This window comes from Musca domestica, unplaced genomic scaffold, assembly GCF_030504385.1.
Source record: "Musca domestica strain aabys unplaced genomic scaffold, Musca_domestica.polishedcontigs.V.1.1 85, whole genome shotgun sequence".
NCBI lineage: Eukaryota > Metazoa > Arthropoda > Insecta > Diptera > Muscidae > Musca > Musca domestica.
The window spans coordinates 2,380,407-2,395,708 of NW_026712418.1; the positions used below are offsets into that span (position 1 = coordinate 2,380,407).

A 15,302-nucleotide genomic window follows, 5' to 3' on the forward strand; every position below is an offset into this window, starting at 1 on the left:
ACCAAAAGTGCTGGTATCCTGAAAATTAGAAAAAATATTATTGTCGGGTTGTAGGTTTAGAATAAGTAGGCAGTTTTGGAAATTTGTATCTATATGTACTTTTGGGACAAATAGGATTAAGGTGAGCCGATAGAGCTGGAGCTTTGGAGTTAATATTACTGCTGGGGTGTAGGATTGGGTTATATAGAAGTTTTGGAAATTCGAACTTATCTGTATTATATGGTACAAAATTTGGTTAATCCTCTAGGGCTAGAATCCTGAAAATTGGAAATAAGATTACTCTCGGAGTGTGGGATTGGGATATGTATGGAATTCCGAATTTTTATATTAAGGTCACTGTTGGTGCAAGCGGTTAATATATGAAGGTGGTTTTGGAAATATGTACTAATTACAGTACTAAATTGGGTATTTGAGGAAGAGATAGAGCTGACATCTTAAAATTTGATCGGTTCCGAAGGTGGAAATTTTATCCCAACTCAACTCCCAATAAGTCTATTGTTACGCGTATTGTGTGGCACCTCTTGTTGAAACCCCATGGATATCATGTCGCGGTATAGCCTACACAACTGTGAAAGTTCACACATATTTGTAGAATTAGGGTCCAGCATATTACAGCATATTTGTAGAATTAGGGTCCAATGATGCCACCAGACCATAACCGCAACAAATTGTGTCTTTTTCTGGATGCATGGGTAGTTTTTGCAATACATTTGTGTGATCTTCGACAATTTTACAAACATTCCTTTTAAAAAGTCTTAAATTTCAACTTTCTTCAAACACCTTTTCACCGTCCCCACACTGAACACATTTTTTTCAATATTTTTTTATTTAATTAATTATTTCAGTCTTTATTAAAAATATACATATTTAATTATTTAAATTTAATTTAAGCATTTTCAACAATATTTTCATCATCGAACACTTCATCATCCCATTTTAGATCCGTTAGAGGATGCGACATATTGGAACTATTTACGGTCTCCTCATATCGCACACGTTCTTCGGCTTCGATGGGATACCAATCGTTCGGGCGGCAGCATTTCAAAAAACGTTCCTTCAAAGTACCCTGTGATCGGTACAGGGTGTAGATGATAAAGCCCGGAATTGAGAACCAAGGCAACAGCTTTATGAAAACATCAAAGAAGTTGGTGGAATGACCGCTAAAGGCGTAATTGAATAGGATTATGAATGATACAACAACCTGGAAAGAAAAATATAAGAAAAATTTAAGTAACTCAAATAATACTCAAATCATAAAAAAATTGGAAATTTAAAATATTATGTGGGAATACGCACTGACTCAAAACATAAGAGGATGATAATTAAAAAGGTGTTTCAAATGTGACAATTTAGGCAGATTTTTTTTTTCTGAATGTAAGGGCCGATTACACATCATGTTAGAGTCCCATGTATAGTGATTTTCTACATTAAACATTTTTATAGCATGCTTTTAAGAGCTGATTTAAAATAAATACTATACTTACATATTTATCATATCTATAATATTCTCACACAAAAAATATATTAATATACCCTATACTATAAAACATTTTTCTCTGACCTAAAATTTCTGAGGAAAGCCTAAAAGTATGCTATAAAAATCCTAACGATGTAAATTTGACTTCACGTATGACTCTAATATACATTGGACTGCAAGTATGACTCGTACTTTTTATACCCTACACCACATAGTAGAAAGGGTATTATGTCTTTGTAACATAGAGAAAAAAGCGATATAGACCCATAGTTATTCTTGAGGATATTGATAGAATCACTTTATGGGTCGATTAATGCATGTCAGTCCGTCCGTCCGTTCGTCCATGTATTTTTGTGTAGATCGCATTTTTATCCGATTCAGATGAAATTTTCCAATCAATATATAGTTCGGCCCAAGGACAAAACCTATTGAAATTGGTGATAATCGGTTCACATTTAGATATAGCTCCCATATATCTTCAGCCGATTTCGGGTTAATTGTGCTCCAAATGGCCATTATCAGTCGAAATTACATGAATTTTGGCACATCCGACCGAATTCATCCCAGAAACAAGTACTTAAAATTTGGTGAAAATCGGTTCAGATATAGCTATAGCTCCCATGTATATGTTTCATCCGATCTTTAGTAGTTAGTGTTAAAATTTTTGTCAGGATCAGATGTGGGTATAGCTCCCACATATATCTTTATCTGATTTTAGCTAATGGCTAATATTAGTCTAAATTACCTTAATTTTGGCACATCCGACCGAATTTAGTCTAGATGCAAGTGCATCATATTTGGTGAAAATCGGTTCAGATATAGCTCCACATTCGTAATATGCATTCGACAACAATGATATTTGGGTATCTTATAGATCTCGAAAATATATTTGCCGAATTGTATCAAAATTTGTTCAGATTTCGATACAGCTCCCATGTATCTCTTCAACCGATTTCGAGCTTATTGTGCACTAAATGGCCAATATCAGCCCAAATGACCTGGCACATCCGACCGAATTCAGTCTAGAAGCAAGTCCATCAAAGTTGTTGGAATTCGGTTCAGGTATGTGGCTCCTAAAGCTCCCATATATATATTTCATCCGATTTGGGGTTTAAAGTCACTCCACAACAATAATCCTTGGTGTCAGGTATCAGACACAGCGCAGAAATAAGTGTTAAAAATTTTGTCAGGATCGGATCAGATTTGGATATAGCTCCTATATATATCTTTATCCGATTTCAGGTTTATTCTAATATGAACCCAAATGGACTGAATTGTGGCACTTCTGATGGAATTCAGCACAGAAGCAAGTACATCAAATTTGGTGATAATCGGTTCAGATATAGCTATAACTTCCATACATATGTTTCATCCAATTTGGGGTTTTAAGTCCCTCACATGCGTAATATGCACTCCACAAGAATTATATTTGGTACCAAATGTCAGATGCATCTCTGCCAAATTTTATCAAGATCGGTTCAGATTCGGATATAGCTCTCACATATATCTTCAACCGATTTCGAGTTAATGGTGCACCAAATGGTCAATATCTGTCCAAAAGTCCTGAATTTCGGTACATCGAACCGAGTTCAGTTTAAAAGCAAGTAAATCGAATTTGGAGAAAATCGGCTCAAATATAGCTATAGCTCCGATATATATGTTTCATCCGAATTGGTCTTTAGGTCCCTCACATTCGTAATATGCATTCGACAACAATGAAATGTGGTTCCAGATATCTTATAGTGCTTGGAAATACCTTTGCCAAATTTTATCGAGATCGGCTAAGATTTGGATATAGCTTCCATATATACATCCTTAATCCGATTTCAGGTTTATTTTGCAAATAATTGGTGTTATTTGGTATAAAAGATTAAAATGTCTCCGTCAAATTTAGTGAAAATCTATTCAGAATTGGATATGACTCCCCTATATTAGTTCGAAACCAAATCATAACTGCTCTAAAGCCAAATGTTCAGAATTGGATATAGTTCCCAAATTATTACTACTCTAATGCCATGATACGCATTCAAATAAGGTTCATAGTTGGTATGATCTACCTCACATAAATTCCCAATATAAAATTTTTTGTTGCGGGAACTCTACTAAATGCCCATAGTGGTGTAGAGCATCATCAAGTCGACCCCGCCCGACTTTTGACCTTTCCTTACTGGTTTGTTATAAGTATGACTTCGGAGAAATTATTCAAAGAAAATTCATATAATCCAAGAAGCTTATCCAATACATGTAATTATTGGTACTTCTAGGAGTTTTCAATGCTTCTGATGCAGCACAATTTCCTTAAAGAGTTTTTTTATTCATTTTACACTCACCAATACCACCAACATGCACAATGGGGCAAAGAATCTCAAAACATACACATCCAATGTGTCGAATCGTTGATTGGTCATAAAAAATATGTCACGCTGAAAACGTTCGCGGCCATAGATCCAGGTTACCAATAAAATTAGAAGTAGATTCACCAGCGATTGACTTATGAAAGTCTCTAGCATTAGATTTACACTTGACTCGTAGCCACTCTGAAAATACGCAAGAACAATTAAACATTTGAAAATAGATCAATTATCAATTTTACAAGTTAAAAGAAGTATCGAATAATTATTTTAAAATTTTTTAGATTTGTAAACATTTAAAATGTTGACCCCTTTTTAGGGTAGATTTTTAAGAAGGGATGGGTCATAAAATTCTATATTCACATTGAATCTTAGGTCTACTGAAACATTGAGATATATTGAGTTTAAAAAGAATCACCGACATGCATCCATGTTATAAGGGTTATACGTCTTGTGTTTGTAGATAAATTTCGATGTGCAAATTTTGAAAAGAATCGGATGCTCATTTGTTCCTTTGTGGGGAGGTACCAGAAGGAGTGGTCCGCTATATCTCATCTTCTAATAAAAAAAGTTAAAACCAGTAATATGAAGTCAAAATCCGGGCGGGGCCGACTATATGATACTCTACACCACTATGCCCAATTTAATAGAGCACCCGTGACAAAAGAATTTATATTGGGATTTTTTTTTTAAAGTAGATCATACCACCTATCATCCTTTGGCTTTAGAGCAGTTATAATTTGCTTACAGAGCGAACTGATATATGGAAGGCATGTCCAATTCTGAATCAATTTTCACCAAACTTGACGGAGACATTTTTATCTTTTTATCATTGTTATAAAGTGCATGATACCACTTCGAGGAGGCTTATATTAAAAAAAATATATATCGGATGTAATCATAAGACCCGAAATTCACTCCATTTTGTCTGATATTAGCCATAAGTTGCACAATAAACCTCAAATCGGATTAAGGATATATATGGGAGCTATGTCCAAATCTGAGCCGATTTCGATAAATTTTGGCAAAGATATTTCCGAGCACTACAAAATATCTATGGGATATATATGGGAGTTATAGCTATATCTGAACCGATTTTCTCCCAATCTGATGTACTTGCTTCTAGACTGAATTCGGTCGGATGTGCCAAAATGCAGGTCGTTTGGATTGATATTGGTCATTTGGTGCACAATTAATCCGAAATCGATTGAAGATGTATATGGGAGCTATATACAATCTTGAACCGATCTTAATAAAATTTGTCAGAGGTATTTCTGGGCTGTATCGGATGCCAAACGTCATTCTTGTGTACTCCATAATAATAATAATAATTACGAATATGAGTGACTTAACACCAAATCGGATGAAACTTATATATGGAAGCTATAGGTATATCTGAATCGATTTTCACCAATATTTGAAGAACTTGTTTCTGGGCTGAATTCCGTCGGAAGTGCCAAAGTTCAGTGCATTTTTGCTGATATTAACCATTTGGTGCACAATAAACCTGAAATAAAGATATATATGGGAGTTATATCCAAATCCGACCCGATCTCGATAAAATGCGCCAAAGGTATTTCTGCACTGTATCTGATATCTGGTACCAAAGACTATTGTTGTGGAGTGCATATTACGCATATGTGGGACTTAAAACCCCAAAGCGGATGAAACGTATATATGTGAGCTGTAGCTATATCTGAAAAGATTTTCACCAAATTTTATGTGCTTGCTTCCAGGCTGAATTAGGTCGGATATGCCATTTGGACTGATATTGGCCATTTGGTGCACAATTAATCCGAAATCGGTTGAAGATATATATGGGAGCTATATCTAAATTTGAACCGATTCTCTTCAGTTTAAATAAGTTTGGAAAATTTGATCTCAATCGGATAATAAATCCGAGCAGCATTTTGTTCACAAAAATACATGGACCGGCGTATGAACGGACAGACGGACTGACATGCATAAATCGACTCAGAAAGTGATTCTATGAAGATCCTCAAAAGTAACAATGGGTCTACTCGCTTCCTTCTCCATATTACAAACAAATGCACAAATTCATAATACCCTTACCAATATTCGGTGTAGGGTTTAAATATCTGCTAGAAAATGCGGATAAAATCACCAAAACACCAAATATTCGAATGTACCACCTTATGAGTAAGTTTAAATTCCAAAAATACAGAAATTTGGGATATACTGTCGTTTCGGGGCTAGAAGAAACGTGGAGCTACATAAACAATGTTTTGCTACAGGAGGTGGAATCCGTCACAACCTCTAAGTGCCGAATTTTAAACAATTTCGTTTGAAAAGTGATCTAAATCGTCAAAATACCGAGTATCGGCAGTTATTTTTGTATGGGGGCTATTAGAGGACATGCACCGACATGTCTTATGTCTTATTTTACTCATAATGGTTCGATGTTTTGAAGACTTTTTACACACCGACTTAATTGGAAAAAAATAGAAGCGAATTCAATTCCGATACTTTTATTTGTACAGATTTTCTCCTGGTGGAGGAATTTTTACCCATCCGAACTTAACTCGTTTTACTTGTTTTATTAATAATTTTTACATTCGCTTCACCTTTACATACCAATGAAGAAAAGTACAGCGACAGGATGGCCATTGGTGCTATAACGTACAGGGTGAAACGCAACTTTTGTTCTCGGAGAAAGACAAATTCGTCGAAAATACTCGTCAATATCGATTGCAGTTGTATGACCTGAAAGAGAGAAAGAGATTTTTTTAAATATTTAATCTGAATGAATTTTTTTCTTCTTTACCATCAAAACTACAGCAGCTAAAACTAGCATAGAATAGAATAAAATTGACCAAAAATTGGGCCAACCTAAGGCTGCCAAAGAACTGCCGCTTGTTAGGAAAAATGTTCCAAATTGTGTCTGCTGGCGAAAGTAGCGGTCTTCAGTTGAAGCTGCAAAAATAAAAAAGTCAATGTTGGAGTGCAGGATCGATGTACAAAAAGTTTTTTAGAAAATCGAAATTTAAGGTCACGAAAAGTTTGATCAGATAGAGCTAAAACCTTGAAATTTGGTGTGAGAACCAAATGAGAAAAGTATGTTTGATACATGAGGGTGGTTTTGGAAATGTGTACTAAGTTTAAGAACTGTTCTAAATGGTACTAAATTTGGAGCAATTAGGTTTAGGGTGAGCGGATGAAGCTGGAATACTGAAGTTTTGCATTGGGGTCGCTGTTGGTGGTAGGTTTGTGATATAGAGTTGAGTTTTGAAGTGGGTACTACAACTGCACGAAAAGTACTAAATAGTACTATATTTGGTACAATTTTGTAATGGGTGAATAGATTGTGCTTGAAATCCGAAATTTGGTATTAGGGTCGCTGTTCATGTGTAGCCTGGACATATGAGGCATGGTTTTGGAAATGTGTACTATATATGTACGAAAAGTACTAAATGGTACTATACGTTTAGTATTGGTTGAAGGGATAGAGATACAATTCTGAAATTTGATATTTAGATTACTGGTGGTATTTGTGTTTGAGATTTGTCGGTGGTTTGGAAATGTGTACGATAATTGTACGAAAAGTACTAAATAGTACTAAATTTGGTATTGGGTAAAGGAATAGGGCTGGGTGAAGGAACAGGGGTAAAATCCTGAAATTCGATATTAAGGTCTTTGTTGGTATCTGGGATTGAGATATGGAGGTGGTTTTCGAAATGCGAGTTATAATTGTACGAAATGTACTAAATAGTACAGAATTTGTTATTGAATGAAGGAATAGAACTGGTATCCGGAAATTTGGTATATGTGATTAAGACATGGACGTGGTTTTGGAAATATGTACTATAAATTTACGAAAACTACCAAAAGGTACTAAATTTGGTGAAAGTATAGAGCTGGTATCCTGAAATTTGATATTGAGGTCTCTGTTTATATATGGTATTTACATATGGAGGTGGTTTGGAAAATGCGTATTATAAATGTACAAAAAGTACCAATTTGTACTAAATTTGGTATTGAGTGAAGGAAGAGAGCTGAAATGCAGAAATTGGATATAAAGGTCCTGTTGGTATCTTTTATTCAGATATGGAGGTGGTTTGGGAAATATGTACTATAATTGTACGAAAAGTACCAAATGGTACCAAATTTGGTATTAATTGAAGGGATAGAGCTGGAATAACGAAATAGGTTATTGAGGTCTCTCCCTCTCTTTCTATATATATTTGGGATTGAGATATGTAGGTGGTTTTGGAAATGTTTTCTATAATTGTACGAGCAGTACAAAGTGGTACTAAATTTGATGTTAGAAGCAGAGACCAAACTGAAATATGAAATGCTGTATTGAGGTCACTATTTGTATCTGAGAATGAGATATGGAGGTGGTTTTGGAAATGTGTACTATAATAGTACGAAATGGACCAAATGGTACTAAATTTGGTATTGCGCAAAGTATAGAGTTGGAATCCCGCAATTTTGATATTGAGGTCTGGATTCATATCTGGTTTTTATAATTCCAGGAAATTTCCTTCCGACTAAATTTACAAATTTTTTTTTTTTTAACATCCGATTAAATGCGATTAAAATTCCTCTTTTTTTGTTTTTTTTTTTTTAGAATTAAAGTTCCGCTTTAAGCCTTATTTTGTAGACAAATGTTATATACTTCGGTTTCGATACTTACACTTCAAATGCAGATTTATGAATTTCTCCAACATATCCAAACCGAAAATTACAAACATCTGACCGATGCCAATTATCCAACTGCTTCGTGTGATATTTGTTCGAAATTTATTAAAACTTGACAGGGTAATGAAAAGACCCCATCCCGGACCAAATGCCGCGAGACCATAAGCGGGTAATTTTCCCATTTCCGAAAAGAAATCATCCCAGTTGGGTTGAATGATTCGTTTATAGTGTTCCACTGTGCCCGGAAGAAATGAATAGCGCACGATGAAAATCAGCAATACACTTAGGATAATTTGGACGGAATATCGCACAAATTGACCAATCTGAAAAAAAAAATCGGAATTTTTATAAATTCAATAAAAGTAAATTATGATTTATTCACTTTTTCTGTTGATGTTAATTTGTAAAATATCACAGCAATTATGATCCACAGCAGTAGAAGGGTTAATACCAAATGCCAGGACATGTGAATATTTAAGCCCAAGAAACTGTATTTGCCAAACAGATTGCTGGAAAACACAATTTTGAGATAAGAAACTTAGATAAAGTTTTATTGGGATTTTAGACTTACTAAAAATACAAAGATGAGGCCACGGATTTATAGCAACCTAAAAAATCGCAGAAAATTTATTTAAAATCATATAAACGTTCCAAGTCCTATACTTACCCCCCTCACATGGATCATCGTCCACAGATGGACACAACTAAGAAAAGGGTCAAATTTATTTATTATTAATAAATAACTTCCACTTCCATTTCGCTCAAAATAATCCATACCACAACTTACAAGTACATCCTCTTGCGTCCACTTTCGTATGCCCTCACAGCTCCATGGCAATGTCGGCTTGAATGAGGTCAACAAGTAGAACAATGGTATCATGGCAAACACGCTGTAATAGACCAGGACACACACGTTCAGGAACAATGAAACATAGCCAATGCCTTTTACAAAAGAATGTATTTTTAAGATTTTTTTTATTAATTGATTTTAAGGAAACTTATCTTACCTTTGAAAAGTGGACATAACCTCAGCGCCGATATAAATCCACTACTTGAAAATTGACCCAAAAATGATTTCACAACAAGCAATGGAACTACATACGACGCCAGACTGATCAAATATGCTGGCAGAAAGCCACTTACTGAAAAACAGAAGATAATATATAACTGGGAAGCCAAAAGGACACAGTGACAAAGGATTAAAGCTTAAGTATAAATGCCCAAAAACGACATATTTCTCGAAAATATTTGATATCACTTACTATGCCTATGGATGATATGCCTCAAATAATCCATTTTTGAAAAAAAAACGAATTTTAAGTTATTTATTTAAATTTTAGTTTCCAATTGTTAAAGATTTTTACATAAAAAGAAGGCAAACAAATAAACTCAGCTGGTCCTACTTTGTAAAATCCTCCACCAATTTGCAAATTTCCAAAAATTTTTACTCTAAAATTATGAAAATACCCAACATGGGGTGGTGCAAGCAAATGGGGACTTAATTAACGTTTTATGGACCTGTAGAGCCAATTATCTGCCCGAGAAGGCCTATTGCGAACTCCTCTTAACAATCTTGAAATATTTTCCTTGAAAAATGTTGCTAAAATCGAAAAAATATCAAATATCGTGGACTTGTATGTATCCTCTATAGTATAGTGGATGACATTTAGATTAATAGAATTATATGGAAAATAACACTGTGTAGCAGCCAATCTGTGGAGGTGCGAAATTCCAAGTGGAGGTAAGAGTATTCGGTTAGTAGATCCAAATTCCAAAAAGCAGTTTGGGTTCCCTCGCCATACCTCCATAAAGCCCATTTATAACTATAACCATTTTAAAAATTATCAGTCGGTTCTGCCGACAAATGTATGCCTTCCGTCAATGTTCGTTACCGTGATACTGGTAGCGTAGCCCGACGTCAAGGAAGTGGACGGAAGAAAGCAGCAACATCAGAAGAAATGGTTCGATCTAAACCCGCGTCGCAGTGGCCGAAAAATGGCGCGTGAGCTAAACATATCGCAATATTCCATTCGGCAAATACTTGAAAAATGAGCTCGGGGTAAAGCCATTGAAATTCCAAAAAGTGCAAGAGCTTACACCGCAACAGAAGGAAAATAGACTCAAACGATCTAAAGAGTTGCTTCGCTTGGCCGAAAGTGGTGAACTGCCGAATTTGGTTTTTCCGATGAGAAAACATTCGTTGTCCAGCAGTTTGAAAAAAACAATATTATCATGTTTACTTGCCAAAAAGGTCAGCTGAAAATGTGCACCATCGGTAGACCACCAGAACTCAAGCGTCGGCCATGGTGATGGTGTGGTCCGCCATGGCATTAGAAGAATGGTTACAAATTGAGGTTCCGCGCCTCGCCGGGAATGATCCAAAATAACGCAGAGCAACATTCGGGCATCGTGTGACGGTTTCATTGGTCGTTTTAAGGCCATAATTCGTGTCAAAAGGTGACCAATTCGAACAAACCTAAACTTTTTCTAAAAGTTTATGGTATTTCCGACATTTTTTGCTTTCATTCAAAAACATAAAAAAATGTAAAAATTATGCCGTTTGACTTTGTTGCAGTTTTTTTTTTATTTCACCCAAATCTGAACCGATTTTGATAAAATTAAGCAGATGTATTTCTGGACTGTATCTGATATCTGGTACCAAATATTAGTGCATATTACGAATGTGACGGACTTAAACACCAAATCGGATGAAACATATATATGGGAGCTATGGCTATATCTGAACCGATTTCCACCAAATTTAATGTACTTGTTTTTAGACTGAATTCTGTCGGATATGCTAAAATTCAAGTCATTTGGATTAATATTGGCTATATTTACCCGAAATCGGTTGAAGATATATATATATATATATATATATATATATATATATATATATATATATATATAGGAGCTATATCCAAATCTGAATCGATCTTGACAAAATTTGATACACTTATTTCAGAGCTGTATCTGATATCTGGTACCAAAGATCATTGTTGTGGAGCGCATATTACGCCTGTGAGGGACTTTAAACCCTGAATCGGATAAAACATATGTATGGGAGCTATAGCTATTTCTTAACAGGGTTTCACCAAATTTGAAGTACATGCTACTATGTCGGACACGCCACAATTCATTCCATTTGGGCTGAACATTTCTGAGCTGTATCTAAAATCTGGTACCAAATATCATTCTTGTGGAGCGCATATTACGTATGCTAGGGACTTAAAACCCCAAATCTGATGAAACATATATATGGGTGCTATAGCTATATCTAAATCGATTTTCTCCAAATTTGAAGTACTTGCTTCTTCAGGTCATTTGTGCTTATATTGGCCATTTGGTGCACAATTAACCCGAAAACGGTTAAAGATATATTGGAGCTATATCCAAATCTGATTCGATTATCACCAATCCGTGGGCCAAACAAATATTGCTTGCAAAATTTCATCTCAATCGAATAATAAATGCGACCTGCATTTTTTCACAAGAATACATGGACGAGCGGATGGACGGGGGACTGACGTGCATATATCGACTCAGAAAGTGATTCTATGAAGATCCTCAAAAGTAACTTTGGGTCTAGCTCGCTTCCTTCTCCTTGTTACAAACAAATGCACAAAGACCTAATACCCTTACCACAGGGTAAAAAAAGCTCCAGGTCTTCCCCATCCTTCAATATCCATGATAAAATATTAAGTCCCTTTTAGTAATTTTCGCACTTTTGTCAGATTCTTGACTCTTCCAAATCACTTGTTATATTTAATTACACAATATTTAATTGTTATCATTCACTTTTTGTTAGAATTTCCAACTGTTCGGAATATGTGTCAGATTAAAAATTAGAGCACGTATTTTCAAAACCCTTACTTTCTTGGTACAATATTAAGTACCTTGTAACATTTTTCGTGTATATATATATATATATATATATATATATATATATATATATATATATATATATATATATATGACTTTTGCGACACTATTCATCGGAATTGTCTCAAATTTGGTATTTGAAGTTCGAAATGAATGCTACAACAAAAGACAGAAAATTATCTGTGCAGGTCCACGTCTTCGTATAGCCCCCATATAACGGAACCTACCGATATTGGGTATTTTGATGACTTTTGCGACATTATTCATCGGAATTGTCTCAAATTTGGTATTTGAAGTTCGAAATGAATGCTACAACCAAAGACAGAAAATTGTCTGTGCAGGTCCACGTCTTCGTATAGCCCCCATATAACGGTACCTCCCGACATTCGGTTCTTTGTTGATTTTAGCGACATTATTCAACGGAATTCTTTCAAATTTGGTATTTGAAGTTTGAAATAAATACTACAGCCTAAGACAGAAAATTGTCTGTGCAGGTCTACATCTTCGTATATCCCCATATAACGGTACCTCCCGATATTCGGTATTTTGATGATATTAGCTACATTATTCACCGATTTTTTCGCATTTGAATATTGTAATGGCTTATGACAAATGTTACCTATGCAGATCAAATGTAACAGTTACATTCGGTTTTTTAAGATTTTAAAAGACTTTTTTACGGATTTTATTGTTTTTGAGAATTGCCAAATTCGTTCCAAATGGTGGAGGGTATTCAAAGTTCGGCCCGGCCGAACTTACAGCTTTTTTACTTGTTTTTTCAAAATCTTGTCATTTATTTTATGTTTACAGTAGTCAGTAGGGCATATAAAAATCATGCTATTAACTCTATCCTAAATGGTTTATTAAGTACCATTTAGTACTTTTCGTTGACTTTAAGCACAAAACTTCCAAAATGTCTTTCCGAACACGATTTTAATTGTCATAGACAAAGCTTAAAACACAAGAATTCAAAAAATTGACTTTTGTTATTACATTTTTAATGGTTGCTACGCCTCTGATCTGATTCACTTGAATTTCTTATCATCTTTTGATGCACAGACAAATGTACAAATATATGTGTACATGTTTACTTTCACAAATCAAAAAAAATTTGCTTTCATTCTTTTGTTTGTCACTTTGGGATTTTGAATTCCAATGGGGGAAAATTTCGAAAATCACATTTGAATTTTATTCAATTATTTCAAAATTTTTCAATAACTTATTTGTGACTTCACTTTCCACACTCTATTGATTTTTAATTTTTTTTTGTTGTACCTCCAGTTTCCACCCTGGCGACCCATGTTAGGGCAAAAACATCTAAGCGAAATCCTATACTAAGACCAGCATAGAGAAAATCACTGGCCTTTGACCAATATCCTCGTTTCAAATCGGGTAGAAATGGACTGCCACCACTTTCGTAGGATGATTCATAAATCATTATCGCGACGTTCAAGTGTTTTTGTTTTTTTTTTTATTTATTTGTTGAGATGTTTTTATTTTTTTAATTCTGTGGTCTTAATCGTTCGGAATACAATCACGGTTTGAGAAAAGAATTTTCAATTCTTAAGTTTTAATGTGAATGAAATGATATTTTTAATTTCGTAGAAGTGCACAATGAGAGATGACAGTTTATCGCTGCAGTTGGGGAAATTCTCAATATTTTGTTTTTTTTTGTTTTCAAGAAAACCTCTAAAAATGCTAATAATATTGGTCAACGCTGATAACGATTTGGTTTGAAAAGGAGATCTTGCGGAGAAACTTAGTGAAACTGTGAATATTATTTACTCTATTTGAGAAATATGTTCATGTGAGTGGGAAAGTATTAAATACAGAGGTCAAGTCGAAAAGTTCGGTATCATATGATACCAAATTAAACATATCGAACTTTCTTCAGATTTATTACACTGGTTTGTGGTGGTGGTTGTATTAAAACCACAAATGGCGACATTTGTCATAGGTTTCTGCATTATGGCTTGGTGAATTTTTTATAGACACCTATAATGCATGAAGAAAATTGCCCATTGTAGCTCATTTTTATACCCTACACCACGTAGTGGTAAGGTCATTATAACATTGTGAACTTGTATGTAACATGGAGAATGAATCGGTCTATCACGGTTATTTTTGAGGATCTTCATAGAATCACTTTCTGAGTCGATTTATGCATGTCAGTCCGTCTTTCGTCCGTCTGCCCGTCCATGTATTCTTGAGAACAAAATGCAGATGGCATTTATTATTCGATTGAGATGAAATTTTTGCAAATAATATTTGTTTGGCCAAAAGACGAATCCTATTGAAATTGGTGATAATCGGATCAGATTTAGATATAACTCCCATATATCTTCAACCGATTTCGGGTTAATGGCAAATGGCTAATATAAGTTCAAATGACCTGTATTTTGGTAAGACCCACCGAATTCAGTCAACCAGAAATTAAATCAAATTTGGAGAAAATAGGTTCAGATATAGCTATAGCTCACGGGGTGAGATCAAAAAACTGCAATAAAGTCAAATGCCATAGTTTTAACTTTTTTTTTTTTAATTTCATTGCATGAAAGCCAAAAATGTCGGAAATAGCATCAAAGTTTAGAATAAGTTTAGATTTGATCGAAGTGGTCACCTTTGGCACGAATTATGGCCTTCAAACGGCCAACGAAATCGTCACACGTTGCCCGAATGTTGCTCTGCGGTATTTTGACCCATTCCCCGAGAAGCGCTTGCTTGGGGTGATCGACACTTTGGTACTTTTTAGTAACAACCTTGCTTTCCAAAATACTCCAGACACAATAGTCCAACGGATTGGTATCCGGAGATTTTGGTGGCCATTGTGCGCTGAAAATGAAGCGATGAACCTTGTTTTGTAAGCATTTCTGGGTGTCGATGGTGCGATGGTGCTGAGTCCTGTTGGAATGTCCAAGGTCTGCGGCCAA

General features: G+C 35.0%; 1 protein-coding gene across 1 annotated transcript; it reads right to left on the bottom strand.

Moving 5' to 3' along the window:
- Window positions 1–813: 813 nt before the first annotated feature.
- On the bottom strand, window positions 814–13,917 carry LOC101891239 (sodium-dependent proline transporter). The gene is made up of 11 exons (XM_005185900.4): window positions 13,648–13,917; window positions 9,498–9,632; window positions 9,278–9,432; window positions 9,158–9,194; window positions 9,062–9,098; window positions 8,873–8,999; window positions 8,486–8,813; window positions 6,614–6,762; window positions 6,424–6,552; window positions 3,808–4,014; window positions 814–1,201 (listed from the first exon to the last, which is right to left on the bottom strand). Exons 1-11 carry the CDS (start codon window positions 13,808–13,810, stop codon window positions 887–889), a joined length of 1,782 nt encoding a protein of 593 aa, XP_005185957.2. The 5' UTR covers window positions 13,811–13,917; the 3' UTR covers window positions 814–886.
- Between the last annotated feature and the right edge of the window lie 1,385 nt (window positions 13,918–15,302).